Raw genomic sequence first — 20059 nt, forward strand, 5'->3', positions numbered from 1 at the left:
TTGTTCTTTTAAAATGTATTAAATTCAGCTTTTTGCTGACAGCAACATTGGCCAAATACGCAGCTTGCGCTTATCTCCATAGCGATAAAGTATCTATAATGATAGAGCAATGATAATTCATTTAGTGGAAACACATTTGCTCGATTTCTTGAAATGAATACACATACAAGCATACAATGTAAACTTCTCTGCATTAGGATATAAAAGTGATAAAATTGTGACGAGAGGCAAGCTAAACTGGTAAATATCGTGTAAGTTGATTATACACAACTCATCGATATACTCATTAATTTCCCGTTAAATCTTACCTGAGAAGATGGGTCCTCGAACTTTTCGCCGAGGTCAACTAGTCAAGGCCCGCCATTAGCGGACCGGTGCTAGTGTCGTGTACAATGATCGTCGAAAAAGGGGCCTAATCAAAGTGCGCGAGCCTATAAGAGCCAGCCTCGACAGACGTTTCGTTCAGTGCAGTCGCCGTGACTCAGGCCGAGCTAGATCACACTCTGTTTACCAGCGCGTGTTGGCTGACCCATCTGACGCAGGACTCATTCGCGCGTGTTCACTTAATTCGACTCGACTAGACTCGGCTGGTGCGTTTAATGTTTCACTTGGTCAATCCGACAAGCAAGAGTTGTATCGAGAACACCGAGAGGAAGCCAACAGCTGGTGTCTCCCTGATAATAAATTGTTACATCTGAAGCATATCGCGTCGCGTAACGCGTCGTTTTCACGATTATTGCTCAGGAGGGAAATAGAGAAAGAGAGGGGACGTTCTTGTTTGCGCGAATCGGCAACCTTCGTGAGACCGCCAGACGTTACGTCAGGCAGAAAAGAGAGAAAAAGTCAGCTGAGAAGAGAGGAATAAAAATAGGACGACAATTTCCATCTCCAGACTTCACCGAAGACTCGCCTGCGAGCTGCTCGCGCAACGACCACGGTGATGTCCCGTAAAACAGGCCATCAGTATGTAGATCTGGTTTCCACGGTCGCAGCGAAGACAGCATTCGGCAGGCGGACTTGATCTACGTAAAAGTGTCTGGGACAAAATCAAAGGAGAGAAAGTGGCGCATCGCCGATGAGGACCGCTTGATCCTGCTTCCATATTCAAAGGGATCACGGTGTTATTACAGCTTATCAAGCTTACAGGTTCGAGTTTAAGTCAAATTTGATTGCAGTGGGAGTTGGCGCGCGTTCACGCACGCGAAAAACCGGCGTCTAATTCGTGTGGGGTTAATTCGGATAAATACTGCAGAGGCTGCTTCTTGGCAGACAGTAGTTTGCAGCACTCTTTTGCGTAGACTCGGCCGGTATGTAAATTCGATTCTTTTCACTGAGACACTCGGCGCTGGCCGGGCAATCGCGACTTTCCACCTCGGTGAGAATCGCGGTCAATGTTCACGCAGACAAACTGTACTAATCGTTAAGTAGTAAACAGGCGGGTAAGGTGCTGAAGGTGGCCGGGGCCTCTAACTTATTCAATTATTCAGCAGGCTATATTACCGGCGGCAGCGAAGGCTGTTGGAAGCGAGCACTCGCCAAGAGTTAAAGAAAGCTCCTATACGGCACGTTCCGCCTTTGAGAAACTGATCGATATAGACTGACATTGGCAGACCTAATCGGTCGTGTTGTTGCGATTATTCCGGCTTAGTCATCATGACGTGAGGAAATAATCACTGCCTATCCCACGTTTGTGTCACGTTCATTCCAAGTTCGCTCGTTGCATCGGCGAGGCGGCGAACGGCGCTTGGGTTCTCGTGGAGGACCACTGCGTTGCTCGTACACTCGCTTGCACCTTGGACTCATAGAGACGATGCTGTACAGTGTCGGGTCGACTATGTTCCCACGAGAGAGTGCCATTCGCTCTCGAGTTGCGAGTCGCGGACGCGAGTGCAACGTTCTCCGGTGAAATGAATGAGTCGACTGGCGCGGCTTGAAGGCCCGAGCTCACGTGACTCTCGTTCTCGTTTAAGAAGCCGAAACGTCACGAAGATAGTTGAACCGGACCGAGTCGTATAGTGAGTGTCTCTACGCCACTTTCTTGAGGAACTTTCGTACCGCGATTATTACGCTCGATTTTCTAGTCATGTCACGCGTCGCACGTCTTTGCCGGCAGACGCTTATCGGTGCAGAATTCGCGCGAAATTGATGATCCGGCCGCCCGCGAGTGAATAAGATTTTTGGCTGCAAAAGTTCGCCTTTCATCTCTTGGAATATAAGATAGAACAGATTAAGCAAATGTCTGAAGTTTCAGCAAGTCGTAGGCTTCAAGAGAGACATGTTTACGCGAGTCAATTCTTATCGCGACTGATGCGACGGAATTTTAAGAAGCGTTTATTCGAATTGCAATCGATTGGCGTTGACCGCGTTCGAGTATCAGGAGATTAAATTGTCGATAGTAACTGGAGTGACAAGTGGAATCGAAGACGTCAGTTCTAATAACTTATGCAAGCATCGCGAAGGACGACTTGGCGGACTTGTCGTTTTTGTGGCGTGAGCGCGTTGTTATTCTTCATTAATGGGGTAATAATCATTTTAATATTACATAAATCACAAAAAAGAAGCAATATTATAGCAAAGACAAAAGCGAAAAAAAAAGAAAGAAGAAGTTATCAAGTAATTGTCAAACAATAAAAAAATTTAGACCAAGCATTTTGTCATAGTAATCCCAAATCTGTTTATTAACAGACATATTATAGTTATGGAGACTTGGAAATACGAGAGAGATACTTAGCAGTTTGATGTCTTCTCTCTCTCTCTCTCTCTCTCTCTCTCTCTCTCTCTCTCTCTCCCTCTCTCTTTCTCTCTCTGCACGTTTTGTCGGGCACCTACGAAATAAAAAATAAGCAAGGTTAAGGTAAAACTACACGTAGGCTTGTAAATATTCATGAAGAAAATATAAGAACATGAAGACGAAGACGCGAAATCGAAATTATATGTTTATTTTCTCGTGCAGCGAATTCCTCGCGAGTTGAAAAAAGAATTTTGTTGTTGAAATGAAAGTTTAGTACATAGAGCCATAATTTCTGGTTAAAATGGGCTCAATCAGATATTTGATAATTGCAATACCTGAAATGTTTTGTTTTCTGAACCGTGAGTGTTTTGCTTTCTCAACAGTACGAATACTTGACAAAAATTTAAAAAAATGTATGTAATGCCGACTAAATATAATTGCCGAATTTAATTATTGTTTTCTAATATAAAAAATAATTTTTTCTGTCGTAGTAAAAGGCAAATACAAAACGAGCACATGCAAACGGATGATAAAATTATCATGTAGATAAATTTCCGCTGTGCATCTTATCTGTGTGCATATGACTTGCTTACAATCGTGAATCATTTTACCTTAAGTAATATTAATGACTAAACTATACATAAAAATAGTATAATTGGCACACATCACGTCGCATTTAGTTATGCCAACTAGATTCAATATTAAAATACGAAACAATTATCAGTAATTGAGGATATCTGGTTACTTCACTGAAAAGAAAGGTTTGGTAATAACCTTTATTATCAAATCTTGATAATAATTATCAAGTGCTGAAATAGTTGATGAAATAGTTCCAACTAAACATGTAAACGAATATAATAAAATATTTTGGTAAGTATCAACAAATAACCTTAGTAAGGCTTCGTACCAATTGCTAAGACTTGGTAACTATATATATGTGATATATATATATATATATATATATATATATATATATATCAGTAAACAATTTGTTAAATAAAACTATAATTTTCAATAATAATAATATTATATGATAAATGTACGAAATGACTCAATATTTTTTTCTAATAGTCAAACTATATAGCAATTATTACTGAATTATTTGGTATTATTTATTAAACCGCTTAATTAGTTCAATTAAATTAAGAATTCATTTTTACTAATTATTTTTACTAAATACTTATTTTGTTATTATTACAGTCGGCTGATAACATGACCATATTGATATTTATTACCAAATATTAATATTAATTATCAAATATTTTGCCTTGAAATCAAAATCGTTAACTGTTACAAAACTTTTTATCAGAGTCCAACCAAAGTGTACACTGTGAATCCAAGTTATTTTGGCTGAATTTCTTTTTACATATTTTTTATTGTTTTAAGTCACGTTATTTAATATATTTATGTAAATATATTAAATTATAATTTACACGCGTCTCTTAAACTATTAAATATATAACTTGATTTAAAACTGCAAGAAACACGCGCGCGCGCGCATACAAAGAGCTTCAGCCAGATTACACGCTTACGCGTGTTTGACAGTAACAATGTGTCATTGTTATATGTGTTAGCAATAACATATTTGAATTTGTAGTGTACTCATCGCTAATATTATCTCAACCGATTTTTGTCTGTCACAGTTAGATCACGTGCAACCATATTGATGTAATTGATGTACCTAAGTAACTGAGTCATCACAACCTCATACATATTAACATCACACGAAAATAACTAGAGCGCAACAAGATGTTTTTTATTACGTGCACTATATTCTTTATTTTCGTGTAGCGGCGATATTGCAAGCGTAATATTTCATCGTAATTCTCCACTTGCACGTGAAATTTCTCAGATGTACAGTTCTTCCTTCCTTTCTTCTTTTTCCTTTTTTATTTTTTAAGTAAAATATATCAGTGTCCGGTTGACTTTTACAACTGACTTATACGTCGCCAGTTCATTTCTTGCTTTATGTCATTACATTTGCGTCGCTTATGTTGCAACATTATAGGTCAGTTTGTCCAATTAATCATATGTTTATCTTTCTTAAATTCGATGAAAAAAGGAACAGACAAACATATGACTAACTTAACCATAAGTTGATTTATAACAAGAGGTTGGACAAATCGGCCCTAAGATATCGTGACGCGCTGAGCGCGCGTGCGAGAGTCCGCTGAGTCATTAACGGTAATTGCAGTCGGTGTTTTGCGTTGCAGATAGAGAATTACCGCGATTCAGCTCGGATCTGCGTGCGCGTATAACGACCTGCCTCTTCAGAACCCGTCTCGTTCGTCGCGATTTCCTTCGGAGGGCACATTCGCTAAAGCAGGAATCCCACCACCGGGGATCACGTAATGCAGAGCGAAAAAAATCGAAGTGCCGCGTCACGACACGTCACCAGAGCTTGTTTGCGAACGACGTAGTGATCGAGAGACCTACATCGTCGAAGACATCGATTATCGGCTACACTCGAAAGTAATCGGGTGCTCGAACGTGCTTTAATCGGAGCGACATGGCGCTCAAAGCGAGGTACGTACACGAATCATTAAGACTACCCCTGCGAAAAGATGAAGTAGCGTGTCGAGAGGTACGTTTGCAAATAGTATAATTGTTGCGTTTCAGCGAAGAGGGGCAGGCGATGCTCGGCCACGGCGTCGACGTATACAAGAAGACGCCGAGCCTGAAGAGCGTTTGCGAGGATATCGAGAACAACAACAGTTTCAACAACGTCAGGAACAATGGGGACGCGTCGCTAAAGAACGGCGAAGTGGCGGCGCACTACTCGTCAAATAGGAAGGGAGTATTGGCACAGGTGAGAGAGAGAGAGACCATATCGAGCGAAAATTTGCGACGGGTCTTATTATGAGAGATCATTTCGCCCACGTGTCACACGTGTGTCGTTGCGCGGGCTTCCGTTAGAAATAATAACGAAGCGCGCAAAACGGCGAGCTGTCGCGAGAATTTTTTTCTTTCTTTCTGTTTTTTATTTTGCGAGACCAGCTCTCAACGTGCACTCGTCCCGACGATGGCAGCGTATCGTGCGTCGCGAGTTCTTTTTTTGACCGAAAATAATCCGCATGTAAATCGCCAAGAATTTTCGTGCAAAAGGAAATTCGTAGCGCGGACGCGCACTCACGTCCGTGCTCAACGACGTGAAACTGGCGAGGAGATATTTTGGATTAGCGCCAGTATACTTTTTATTTAAAAATAGATGCATATGGACGCGCCTCCCCTATCGTTCCTCTGCGCGCGTTTATAGTCTCGTTGCTCGTTTCCTTCGTGGAAACGTAACGCGTTATCATGCAAAGTTATCTATCATAATATGTACAGCGGATGTACCATGTACGTGGATTGTTATGAAACTATATGTAAATATTATATCGCGAACGAGTCCAGTATAATGCTCTCACAGACGTTTTCATCTCGCTTCAATAAAAATACGAAAAGTTTAACTTAGCCAACGCGGAAAAAAATCGCTTGATCGATCAATACTTTGCTGGGAAAAAATTAAACGTTATAAGTAAACAGATTTGCTAGTACAGCGGAGAAATCGCGTGCGGAAGGAATTTTTAATCTGCTCACGTTGCAAAACTATTTGTTTCATGCAAAAAAATCATCTCGTATATTTCGAGCTAAGCTATTTCGAATTGAAGTTTACGAAACAACTTCATTAATTTTGCCAAGCAAATCATCCACTCACTCACTAGGTAATGAAGAAATATTTTTGCTTGTTTCATACGGAGAACTGCACTTTTATTATGTTCGAATGCAAGTGCTTGTAACGCGAGAAGCATGTTATTATCCGTTACCCAACTTAAGTTTTTGTTGCACATTAATAAGTGCCTGTATATTTGTGATATAATGGATTCTTGATATAAATCATACGTATTTTTATGTGTATACGTTTACGTTTATAACATTTTATTGTACTATTTGAACGTGGTCGCAGAATAAATATTCTAAACACTTTAATTAAGCATTGTTGCTTTAGCTAACATCTGTTGCCGAAGCAATCAGTCACTAAGCTACAATGAAATCCGTTAATGTGCCAAATTTTCTTTGACACTACGGCGAAAAGATTAATTGCATATACCAAGCTATATTTTTTCATTGGTTGTAGCGGAAGTTAGTCGTTTTTGCTGTACTAACAAATCTGTTGTACTATAAAATCAGACTTTATTAGATATAATCATAGATCTTGTGTAGCGCTGTAATAATTACAGTAGCATGACGATCTGTCTGTCCTTACATTACAGCTGTACATTTGCTAGGTTAACGAGATTTCCAGTTGTGACAACAAATCTCTTTTTTTTGTGAAGTTCCGGACGAGACCGCGCTCCTCGTTGGAAATATATAATTTAACTTCTTCGCAGCGGAGCATGTATACCTACACACAAACATACACATACACAGGGTGTCTGACAACTATTGACACCGTTGTGTGCAGACAGAATTCACCAAGCTAAACACAGAATTCTTCCAGCATTTCGCAAACATTAAACTTTGAGTTACTAACTAAAGAAGATTTGTACATTGTCGTGCACAATCAAGCATTAATCTTTAGTTAATAATTCACGTGATCATTTGCAAATTGGGAAAGGACCTTTTTGTTCAAGATGGCGAATGCCATTACAGATCATCTACCGTGTCGTACGTAATTATTCATTAATTTTCTTTCATTAATAACTGAGAATTTTACATGGTTATTTGCGAAATGGTAGAGGAAGTTAATTCCGTTCGACGAGTTTTACCTGTATATACAACGGATGCGTCAATAATTGTCAGACACCCTGTATGCATCTCCCTCCATTTCCCGCAATTCGCGGCGGCGAACTGTAAATTGCGTTTCGTTGTAACAACTCGAGCGCGCCGGCGAAGCAGTCCTCTTGCGAACGCGTGCATTTTTCCCTACAATGTATCATTCGCTGGTTTTCCACGAGATTCCACGAGATAGCGTGTGTTTGGTCCCCACCTACGCGGTATCCATTGGCAAAGTCATCGCTTCAAAGCCCGTCTCGTTTCCGGATGCGTTCATGCACAGCCGCGTAAATACACTCCGGTCGCGACTTACGTCAGTTTCCGCGGCATTGCAGAAACAGGCGCGATATAATAGCGACTTAAGTTTCGCGGGAAATAAGAAGAAGGAGTAGCGAACACACCGGTAAATCTTGGCCGGTTGTCAACCACACGTTTCTTACCCTCGTTTTCAATTTGTCGAAGCCTCGCCCTCGTATATGAACACGATATATATCTATCTACTATCTTGGACCAGTTCCAAGATACTTGGTCTCGTGTGCGCGACTGCAGCCTCTCTTTCTCTCTCTTCCTCTCTCTTTTTTTAAATTTATCTGTCTATCTATCATTTTCAATCCCCTTTCCCCTCCTCTCATTCTTTTTCACGATTCGAGCAGCAGAAAAACATATTTGTTGCGCGGGACGTTCCAATCTTTCACGACTGCATTGGCAACCCCGTAGCTCCCCTGTATCGGTCGTTGAAACTTTGCCTGATCGATTCGCTCACCGGCGATTGACGCGAAGTTATCGAGGGAATCGCGTCGCAGTCGCGATTACTTCGCGTTAACAAAACGCCATGTCAGATAAAACATTTCGTTAGTGTCCCGTTGATTTATCACGGCCGCGGCGGTTTGTTACGTCCGGCTCAATTAATGCGGTAAGATTAATGGTTGGACTGTTCGCAGTGTCTAGTAGCAGGTGCAGTATTGCTATTGGCGACCGGTGGCGGCATGCCGATTGGTTACAGCGCTATCTTACTGCCGCAACTGTCGGAGCCCAACAGCACCGTGAGCGTGGATCAAGAACTCGGCTCTTGGATAGGTGAGAGCATATTAATTAACGCTAATTAACGACCTGCTAAGCACAAGATTGATTTTAGAAACGTGAGACATGTCTCAAAAAATCCTCTGTCTATTTTCTAATGGTAGCCTCATATTGTTAAAATAACAGAAGTTCTCTCCACAAGAAGGGGAAAGTGTTGCAAAATATATTTGCCGTTTCCTCAGCTGAAGCATCGCAAGGAATATTGAAGCTTCGTGTTAACGTGATTGCTTAGCAACCGATCATTGAAAGAAATTATCTAATAAAAATTTAACAAGCGGATATTTCCGATCAAAATACCGATAAATTTTTATATCCGATCAGGATATCCGATTAAATTTAATCGAATACTTTCGATCATAATGGCATTTCATCAGATAAATCGATCAAAAAATTACGAACCGATATTTCGCATTGGATTTTGATTGGATTTCCTGATTGGATACAAAGATTTATCAATATTTTGATCGGAAATATCCGTTTATTAATTTTTTATTGAATAATTTCTCTCAGTGATATATTTGGTTGATTATTATTATTTGAAATATTATGTATATTTATCTTCTAATTTAAGTCGATACCAATTTAGTAAAAATCTTCTCGATTTAATTTTTGGCTAAGTTTTTCTCAAATTCTTACAAACTATGTGTCAGTCGGGTAATTGTTTGTTGACGACGTCGTGCGGTTTTTTTTGGTACTTTTCATGGACTCGTAAAAAAGCGTTTTACCGATACAGGTACAACACACTCGAATTTCCCAGAGTGACATCTCACTCAAAACGAATGAAAAGTGGTAGTAAATCCACTCGAAGTGATAATGAAAAACTCGAATTACCACTCGAAATCGCCACAGTGAGGCCCGTATTAATAGTCGTCACTTGAAACTTCATTTGAGATATTCAAATTTTTATTCACAGTCAAATACAAGTTCTTCAGTCGAATATATGTGACACTTATATCTATAACTGCAATCTAACTGAAAGACTCTCAACTAATTCTAAGCTCAAATTTGAAATATCATTTGAATCTCATTTGAGAAGAGTTCCGATTGAGGAAAAAGTACCATAATGCTTGGACACCTAATCCTGCTCATTCTCTTCATTGTTTTGATCTTCTAAAATGAAAATATCTAAACTGTCAACTTAAAACATGTTAATAAAATGTGTACATACATATATTTTGTTGGAAATTTAAATATTTGTATTTAAAAAACAATAAGAACATCCAAAATTAGATACGTGTTCAGGCACTGGAACTTTCATCTTATTATTAATACGAGCCTGAGTGTCCTTTCACTAAGAGAAATTATACGATAAAAAATTAATAAACGGATATTACCGATCAAAATACCGATAAATTTTTGTATTTGATCAGGAAACCTCCAATGAAAATATCGGTTCATAATTTTTTTATCAGTTTATCTGACGAAATGGCATTATAATCGGAAGTATTCGATTAAATTTAACCGGATATCTTAATCGGATATAAAAATTCATGAGTATTTTAATCGGATATTTGTTTGTTAATTTTTTATCGGATAATTTCTCTCAGTGTATGAATAAAGAATCGATCGAATCCTCAATCGAGTGACTTGGCATTCAGTCTACTTTTCGCGCGAAATTTCACTCCAAGAAATTTAGGAAATATATTCTTCTTATTCGCGCAAATACGAAGCGAAACAAGAGAGAGAGAGAGAGAGAGAGAGAGAGAGAGAGAGAGAGAGAGAGAGAAAGAGGGAGATCCGCTGACCTTGCGAGTTCAAGAACCAACATGCAGGTTCAAGGTTGCGCTGCAGCAACCCTCGCGCTAATGAAGCGACCGCCGATCGTAGCGAACCGCACGCCGTAACTGACCTACATATCGTCTCATTGAATAATCTTTATCAATGAGTGCCATGGCCAAGTTCGAGAGCGAAGGATATCGTTTGAGAGGCTACGTTACATTGGATTGATAACGCGCAATGTCATATACGTATGGAGACGCACGTCGATTGAAATTGTCACTCAAATCGTTATTTGCGAAACGCCAATTAGAGCCAAATTCGTAATTATTTGGAAATTTCAAAGGAATTCAACCTCGCTGTTAAACGTACATTTCGCTTGCCGAGATACCGATCCATTTTATTACGCATTTTTGCACTCACTTGAAAATTTATTTTCGTATAAATAAACTTAATATATCACGAATACATTTTTAAGTATCTTTTTCCCATTGTACATTTATCGTCTTGAACTGCGTGAATCAACAATATTAGTGTGATAACTTTACGTTATCGTACGGAGTAAAGTTTATCTCCTCGTAAACGACATTCGGCCTATTTCACATTTCGTAAACGCAACGATTAAGCACTCTCGCCGTTATAAAAGTAGTACACGGAAAAAGCGGTTATCGCTTGCTTAAGTATGACTGCCGCAACCAAATTGTTATTTCTCGCACATAAAAAATGTTTGTAATAACCATGTGATACATTGAGCTTCTCTGTTGTCTGTCTGCACGTGTTTAATCGCGTATTCTCAGTGTTGTATGGTGTAATCAATCCCTACGGATTCCTCAACCATAGTATTTGTTCTGCAGACCGCAACAAAAAGACAGTAATATTTGGTTGAGAGGTAACTATATATTAGAGATGTGATATTTTATGATATATCGTAAACACTACCATTTTCTTCTTTTGAATCGCAATGCAATACGCAATTGAACCTTTATCGCGAAATCGAACTTACAATTCAAAATCACTCGTTATTTTAGTTAAGTATATGTGAAAATCTCGCGCGATATACTCTGAATATCTTATACTATCTAATCCAAACTTAAATTTAGAGGCATAATAAGATTATGACATTATAACAGTCTTCAAATATTGTATTATTATAGCTTTAAGTTGCATTATTTCGTTTTATATATGATTCTAATATATATATATTTTTTTTTATCTATTTTTTCTAATATATATTTTTTTTATATGTTTCAGAAGATTATCATAAATTTAATATTGATTATCATTAATATTTTAGTAAAAAAAGATAATAAAAGGAGTAATCTTATTATTTTATGAGAAGAATGTTGTCAATAAATAATTAATGTTGTCAATAATAATTAATTAAGCGTGCAATAACACATCTTTATATATTGCATGACTTAATAAATTACTTTTAAAACCGTTTGAAAATTAATGATTCGGAAATAAACAAAGTTTGCAAAATATCTCTCACTTTGCTTCGCGAAAACATAATGAAATTAAGTGATGTTTTTAAGATAACATCATTTAATTTCATTTTGCTTTCATTTTTAACTATTCTTTCACAGTAAAATTTGTATTTTCTTATAGTGGACATTTCAAAGAATACTTTGAGAGAGATAGAGAGAGAGTTGATTTATTTATTTTTAATATGTTTTACATTTATTTAAACATTAGGCTTCCCCCAGATTCCCATATAATTAAAAATCGCGCGCGATACAAAATCGTATTTGCGATATAAAATTGCAGGCGATTTAAAGTTATATTTGTGATACAAAATTATAATGAGATATATCGCATTTATTGTGATTTTTAAAAAAGATCGCATCGCGATACACAATTTCATAAATCGCATATCCCTACTATACATGAAGATAAACATAGATATGATGGTCACACGGAAAGGTGGCCATAAACTGTAATTTCTTCAATAATTGTTAAAATAGTGCATTTTGTAGTTTCATTCTCAAAGATAATCAATATTTGCAGTAGTTTATATATGTACTCAGGTGTTAAAACGTACTATTTAACAGTTATTAGAGAAATTATAGCTTACGGTCATATACTTATATATATGATCGTCATACTCTATTAACTGAACATTACGTGTCATAAGAACTGTGACAGAGTGAGAATTGTATGGATGGACAAGTAACAATCACAGTTTCTAATTAAATGTCCATTTAACGTATAAAATCACATAAGTTTTCTCTCTAATATAGAATTTCTCTTATATTTCTCTCTAATAAAGAATGTGTGGATGTAATAACCACCATGGTGGACTAACCATGGCAGTTCTCACCGTATATATTTAGCACGGCTCACCTGACAGTTACGATAATGGAGTACAGGGTCAACCTTGCGAAAAGCATTTGGAAATTTTGTACTTTTAAGCGTTTATTCATGGCGAGTTGAGTCGAATATACAAATTATCTGATCTCTGTTTGGTCTGATTCAAACAACCGTAAAATTTTTCTGTTTGCAATGAATTTCCTTAATGCATAAACGAACATGATGAGAAGACAAGCGCGCAAGACATACGTGTTGATTGTATTCCACGATAAGAATTCTAATCAAAGCGAAGCGAGGGGAATCGGTATTTGCGTTAATCGGGTGATTTTATAAGGATCCCGGACAACGACCTGATCAGCATTTACGTCGAAGATCGGATCAAGAAAACTCAATTTCTTATTTCAATGAAGGTTTTAAGATTAACTCAATTATCTTTCTATGTAATAATTATTTTCTTACATTTCTGGAGATAATATTTATTAACTATTTAGCGCAGAATATTTTTCTCCAATTAGCTTTGTTTACTGTTTTTATTATAATTTTATACACTGAGAAAAAAATATCTTACAAATAAGAAATATTTATTCGACGAGCACTAATTATATATTTACTTAGATCTATAAACTTTTATTCAAAGAAAGTAAACAATTGTGCTTTTGTAGGAAAGCAAAGTTCTGAGAAAAGTATATTTGGAAAATATTCTTTCTCAATATAAAAGTACATATATTATATTAGTATAAGTAAATATGCTATTAATACTCACTAAATAAATATATTTTGTTAAATATTTTTCCTCTTAGTGCAAAGAATAGAGTTTGGAGTTTGGAGTCTCATATGTTTATTTAATTTTTATTTTATTTATACTTATTTCAATTTATAATTAAATATTATTTAATTTTTATTATTTATAATTAAATATTATATAAAGACTTTATAATGTCCAATCAAAATTAAATAATAAAAAAAATACATATATGAATTTATGTATACGGAATTATAAAAAACAAATCATAGAAGTTATATAAATTTATATAATTTATCTTCTTATAAGTTTCTATAATTTTTTCTTTATAATTCCGTAATTAAACTCATATATATTTGATGATAGAATCTCGCAAACAAAATTTGACATCGGGTGTACATTTTGTATTTAATTTTTATTAATTACATTTAATATAATTTATATATATATATATATATATATATATATATATATATATATATATATATATATAACTTTCTCTTTTGTGAGTGTTAATTTATCGAATAACGATCAACAGCGAGAATCGCTGTCGTAAGAATTCGCGCGGTCACGCGATCGCGCTATATTGAAACATTTTATCGTCTCGAGGCGCGAGTTGCAACGATGCTTTAGTCTTCGTAAATATTTCACGCGGTACATTTAATTATAAAATGTAAATTTTCCCCAGCGGCAATAAGCTACAGTCATTTCCAACGAAGGCACAGAACTTGTGTCTCCGACGATCGCGTCGATTACTCGCGGACGCGACGATACGCTTAATTTCATTTCCTCAAGTCGAGGAACACAATAACGAAATAATGGCTCGGTTTTTTTATCCTTTACCGTAAAATCGTCCGCAATCTCTTTATCTGATTGTATTTTGATCATTTTTCAATGCAGCATTTCGTCGTGCCATGTCATATGTGAGAAAACGCGCGCTTGGGTTCGCGCCATTCAGGCTTTCAACTTTTAACATTTGCAACAAAAGCGTCCTACGCACGGCCGCGATAACGGTGCACGCACGCCATAAATAAACCGCGTTAATTGCTCCGTCTACGACGCGCAATAACATTTTAACAAGCCCGTAAGAACTTTACGAGAGGCGCGCAATCGCCGCTTGATGTACGCTCGTTGATACGATTAGATAGACGTTTTACCACCAGGCGTAAATTTAACTTCATTCCCCTGCGGTTTTTTCACAGCTGGCCAGCCCCTAAACCTCGATGAGAAGTGTACATCAAGTTCCGCGTTCAATTTTTACTCGCAACGCAGGAAAACCAGAAAATCGCTTCCGAAAGAAAAGAAAGAAAATATTTCTCCGATTTATTAAATCAAAGAATGAAGAAAGTTCGCATTTGTGTTCACATGTAGAGTGTTTCGATTGCTATTCATCATTTCTACTTCCTTCATCTCATCATTTATTATTTATGAATTGTGGACTGTATTTAACTCAATTCTTTATTTACTCATTATAATACTTATAAATTTATGAACTGCGTTTATCTGATTTTTATTTATTTTATTGATAGCTAATTAATTATATCTCGCTTGTTTTCCGCGATTATTAAAGCATTGGGTTGTTTGTCACACAGCCTCCGTTCACAGTCTGGCTACACCTTTTGGCGCGTTAGTCTCGGGCCCGCTTATAGAGGTGGTCGGTCGACGAAACACCCTCATGTTGTCGACGCTTCCACTGCTCCTGGGATGGATAATCATCGGCTTCTCGAAAAGCGTGACTTCTATTTTAGTAGGAAGGGTCTTCTGTGGCGTGTCTGTGGGCGTGATAGCGGTACCCGCGCAGGTGCAGTATTTAAAAAATGTGATCAGCGAATTTCTCCTCGTCGAGCCTCCGGTACGCGACGTATCAGCTGAATATTCGATATTGAATCTCGCGACGGCAAATTACAATTTCACGAGTGACGCGTTATACGCAGGGATTGCATTTTAAAACCGATGCATGCGCTTCGCCATCCTGTCAATATTTAACACGTTAGTCATTGTGTTTATCTATGTTAATTGCTAATCGCTGTTTACTGATTGTAACGTCGTTAATACGTCATTGTTGTAATTATATCTCATTGTGTGTGATTGTATGATATCATGCAATTATATGAGGATATTTATTATAATAATTTTAATAATAACTTAAATTATTATGATAACACCGTAATATGTTTTACTTGATTTAGTTTTGTCGAAGACTTATCAGGAGCGAATCGTTATACTGTACTTTACGATCAATTTGTCGTATGAGCTTTATTTCCTGAGTTACCGTTCATAACTTCTATCGTTTGCTCTCGTTAGTAAAGATTGTAGCAGTAAGATCGTTTCGCCTAGTAAACGCCAAATTAACAATAAAATCACATTAATATCATGATTTCCAACTTAATAATGTAACTGTTACGTACAACATTATATTGCACATTATATTGCATTTATATTATTAAATAGAAAATTACAATATTATTGTAATGTTATTGTTATAATTAGAATACTTTTACTGTAATATTTTCTGCGTATATGATATAATATTTTATACACGAAAAAATATTGTATGTGTTGTGAAAATCATAACAAAATATTTGTAATTTTGGGTCATATCATATTGGAATTATAACCAAAATTACCATATATTTCTTTAAAAATACAAAGAAGTATGCATTTTTGATATCTTACTACAAAATTATTGTAATTCAAAAATTTTTATATCATATGTAAAGTAAACCGCCAAATTTATTATTTCTTTAGTAATTTAGTACAATTTCCATATAGATCAGTTTTATCAAAAGTATCGTAAGAAGAAATATAATTTTGATGTAATTTTTACAACAATATTTCTTCCGTGTACTTGGTGTTTACTGAGTAATAACGCTTGTTTACTCTCTAAATTTCTTTGAGACGATCGTTTCTACGTTATCGACATTTTTTATGTCATTCACTGCGTATTTCCTTAATAGTCGAGTGAATATTTTTATTCAAAATTAAAAAGAGTAAGTTTGATGTATTTTCCATTGTTACAAAAATATATTCACTCTAATCGACTGAAGCATTTGCTTATATGAAGTCAGAGTCCACTCTAAGCTTGAGTGAAACATTGGTCCTCGCGATTTCGAGTGGCAGTATTTTCACAATCACTCTGAGTTTTCACTTGTTTTGAGTAAAATTTCATCCCAAAAAATTTAGTACGTTATAAATTATATGTTAATTGCACTATATAATTCGTATAAATATCTCACTACAAATTCGTATAAATCCGTCAGGTATTGGTAGGAGAAACTGCGGATACGGGTCTTCGCGCCTTCCTGACGTGCGGCGGGTTCGCCGCGTACTGCTGGGGCATTCTGTTGGTTTATGTCCTCGGCGCCTCCTTCCAGTGGGACATCGTGGCTTTCTGTGGCATCGTACTTCCTGTTTTGTCCTTCATCGCGTTCTGTCTGCTGCCCGAGAGTCCTGTCTGGCTCGTTAAACAGAAGAAAATCGAGAAGGCTAGAAAAGCTCTTCTGTGGTTAAGAGGCGGAGATGCGGAACAGGTGAAGGAACACTCTCGTGGATCGATTCTCGCGTGCGACAATTAATTTCAATCGATTTAATTAATTGATAGACCAACACGGAGGTGACAATACTGGAAATGAGGATAAAGGCCGATCTGGTCGAGAAGCAAACTCAAAACATGAACGCCTCGCTAAGGCAGCGCATCTTCTCGGCGGTGTCCATGATTCGTGATCCGAGAGTGCTGAAGCCACTGATCATCATCAACATATTTAATATGCTTCAATTGTTCAGCGGGACATACGTTATTGTCTTCTACGCTGTCCATCTCGTTCAAGACGTCGGTAAGCGCATAAATCAATTTCGCTTTCCTCTGATTTTGATCCTTTTTATCCTTCAACTTGCATGTCTTCCTGTTTACGTCTTTGTGTCCCAGTAGCAATCCTGCTTAGTTTTGACCTTTATAGCATTTCATTCTATATATGCTGAAATTCAGTATTCAGGATTCATTGACAATAATGATAAAATTGTGCCAAGTTCGAAACAAATTACAGACTGTTATCGACAACCAGTATAAACAGTATTAACAGTAACATCAATCAATTATATAGTTCTATCATAATTTTTTATATTATATACAACTGAAATTATAGTATAAATTATTATAAAAACAATAGATTTGACGACGTACTTGATATACGATTTAAAACATATTCAAATAATTAAAACAGTGAAAAATTAAACATGCATAATATTTTTAAATATACAGTAACTAGTAGCTTCAAATTTTAGTATAAATTATCAACAACTAGCAACTATCAGCAATGTTATCGTAGATATTTTACAATGTAATACAGCAGAATTTAGCCGTTCTATTCTTTTACTCAATGCTTTTAAATTCACCACTATTTTGAATTTTGCAACAACAGCTACAAATTTTTGATATCAGTATCCTTGAAAACCCTCAAAATATAATTCTTATTTAATATATATAACTAGAGATTGTCTTCTATATCTTTTAGTTGGTTTCAAACAAATTACCTTTATTTACAATGTTCAGATAAGCGCACTTTGCAAAAAATTATTCTTACCATTAGTGTAATTAATTAATGGAAAGTACAGTTATCAAGCTTTAATTTCCACTTTGGCTCACGTTGATATCTGATTATTAAGTTATGAAAGAAAACGTTACTTCGACTCGGGTTATCGCGCAGGATGGTTAAAGCGGTCGTAAACGGTGTGAGGACACTCGTGCAAGGGAGCCTACCGTGTTCCTTCTTGTAGGCGGCGGCAGCGTGAACCACTACATGGCGGCGGTGGTGACGGCTGTCGTCAGATTTGTCTTCTCCATCGTCTCTTGCCTTATGTTCCTCCGAACAGGCAGGCGAATCGTAAGTATCACCTCAGCGCTCGGCACGGCTGTGACTTCCTTGGCGCTCGCAGGATACATGTTCGCTAAGCAAGAAGGCTCTTCCGTGGATGTGAGTACCCCGGCTCGGTGGAAGAATATTGTTTTCCAGTTAGCGAAGCTTTATTTCAACTCCTAGCAGCCTTCGCAGCAGTGGAGGCTCAGGAACAGGTGACTGAATCCCGACGAACGATTGATTTCAGTCTTACTTGCTGTCCGTGCTCTTACTGATCTACGTGGCCGCGAACACGTTGGGTCTGGTGACGCTTCCGGCGGTGATGACCGGCGAGCTGATACCAATGCGGGCGCGCGGCATCGGCGGCGGATGCACCTTCTTCGTCTTCAACATGTCCTTGTTCATAATCACCAAGTTTTTCCCAGCGGTAAGCCAACGCCCCCGGACTCGAGAGTCCATCGGGTTGGTTCTCTCTACCCTAGTTGTGGGGAATCAAAGTTTTATGACAAGAGAATATTTATTCTCCTTCCTCGTCGTCGGCGATCGAACGCGATCGCGCGTAGCGTCTGGGAACGTTTACATGGCTCTCGCTTTGTCGATGTGTGAATCGAATCCCTTTTTCAGATGAACAACGCGATTGGCGTGATCGGAATCTTCACTATTTTCGGCATCTCCTCTCTGTTAGCGGCCCTTTTCCTTTACCTCGCTCTACCGGAAACGAAGAGCTATACGTTGGAGGAGATCGAGGATTACTTCAAGGTGAGGAGATTTGCTCGAGCAGCGAAGTGAGCTCACGTCGAAGTGAAGGCTCGTCTAGAGTATGGAGTAAGCGCTTGGTGTAAGTTGAAATAAGAAATAAAAATAATTTATGTCGCTCCCCATGCCTATACTCCAGCTCCCTTACACCGGAAGTATTTCTCTTACTTAAGAGGAGTACTTATTTCTCACTTAAGAGAAATATTTCCGGTGTAAGGAACCTAGTATAAGCGTGAGCGAAATAAATTATTCTTATCTCTTCAACTTACGCCAAGCTTACTCCACGTATTATGGACTAGCTTTGATAGGCTACAGTACTTTCAATTTGACTGTGTCTTTGCAGCAAAGTAATCTGCTGTGGGTGACGAGGGAGAAGACCAGTAGAAAAAACACCATCTCGTTTGAATAACGTTCGAACGTTTTATCTCTGTAAACGCGTGTAAATAAGTACAAAATGTAACTTGCGTTAGGTGTAATTTATACAATCGCGACAACTAGACTTGTAATTAGATATTTTTACACGGAGATCAGAATTGATTTCGCAAGTAATGATGTTTTTGTATTACTATTTTGTATAAGGTATCTTCCTGTAACATGCGTTACACAAGTGAACAAACTCAATAAGTCGTCGCGCATATGCCACATGTGCGCGTGGCAATTTTGTGTGATTCATGTTCAAATAAAACAGAATTTCCGAGAATAATTGAGGTCAACTGTTGTGTTTTCCCAATAAGATAGTAATTTAAAAGGATGTTGAAGTGGACGGCGAATTCTAAAAATGTCGATAACATAAAGACGATCGACCGTCTCTAACATGATTTTACTACCCTTTTTGTATTCCTTGTACTCATGTTCGGAAAGATCTAACTTTTTTTTTGTAAGTTTCTGAACCTATCCATTTTGTCCAACTTGGCCACGAATACACATAGATCTTATTATATTGTATGCCGCTTTCTGCAAATTTTTTGTATACTTTTGAGCTTCTAAATTCACTTGTAAAGTTATAAAAATGTCCCTTGAAATTTTCGTTAGAATAGTAAACACATGTACGGTACGTACAAATTGCAAGACTTGTATGTAAATATTTACGCTGATAGCTTGAAATGTCAATCTTAA

General features: G+C 37.2%; 1 protein-coding gene across 4 annotated transcripts; it reads left to right on the forward strand.

Moving 5' to 3' along the window:
• The first annotated feature begins 466 nt into the window (after window positions 1–466).
• On the forward strand, window positions 467–19646 carry LOC116844571 (facilitated trehalose transporter Tret1-2 homolog). Of its 4 annotated transcripts, none has more exons than XM_032816286.1 (11): window positions 467–1146; window positions 4945–5257; window positions 5351–5540; window positions 8428–8563; window positions 14927–15135; window positions 16595–16864; window positions 16936–17167; window positions 18108–18304; window positions 18435–18614; window positions 18812–18946; window positions 19287–19646. In XM_032816286.1, the coding sequence occupies exons 2-11, from the start codon at window positions 5241–5243 to the stop codon at window positions 19350–19352; spliced, it is 1632 nt and encodes a 543-aa protein (XP_032672177.1). In that variant the 5' UTR covers window positions 467–1146; window positions 4945–5240; the 3' UTR covers window positions 19353–19646. The 4 variants fall into 4 exon arrangements, with proteins under 4 accessions (XP_032672177.1, XP_032672179.1, XP_032672175.1 ...); XM_032816288.1 differs by lacking the exon at window positions 467–1146 and adding an exon at window positions 1285–1307; XM_032816284.1 differs by lacking the exon at window positions 467–1146 and adding an exon at window positions 1739–2520.
• Window positions 19647–20059: the final 413 nt, after the last annotated feature.

This window comes from Odontomachus brunneus, unplaced genomic scaffold (genome assembly GCF_010583005.1).
Source record: "Odontomachus brunneus isolate Ranch 3 - 2012 unplaced genomic scaffold, Obru_v1 Obru_scaffold_042, whole genome shotgun sequence".
Lineage (NCBI taxonomy): Eukaryota > Metazoa > Arthropoda > Insecta > Hymenoptera > Formicidae > Odontomachus > Odontomachus brunneus.

Coding starts and splice junctions, on each gene's coding strand:
- LOC116844571 (XM_032816286.1), top strand. Junction 8,564..14,926: donor AGAACTCGGCTCTTGGATAG/GTGAGAGCATAT, acceptor TTTGTCACACAG/CCTCCGTTCACAGTCTGGCT. Junction 16,865..16,935: donor GAGGCGGAGATGCGGAACAG/GTGAAGGAACAC, acceptor ATTAATTGATAG/ACCAACACGGAGGTGACAAT.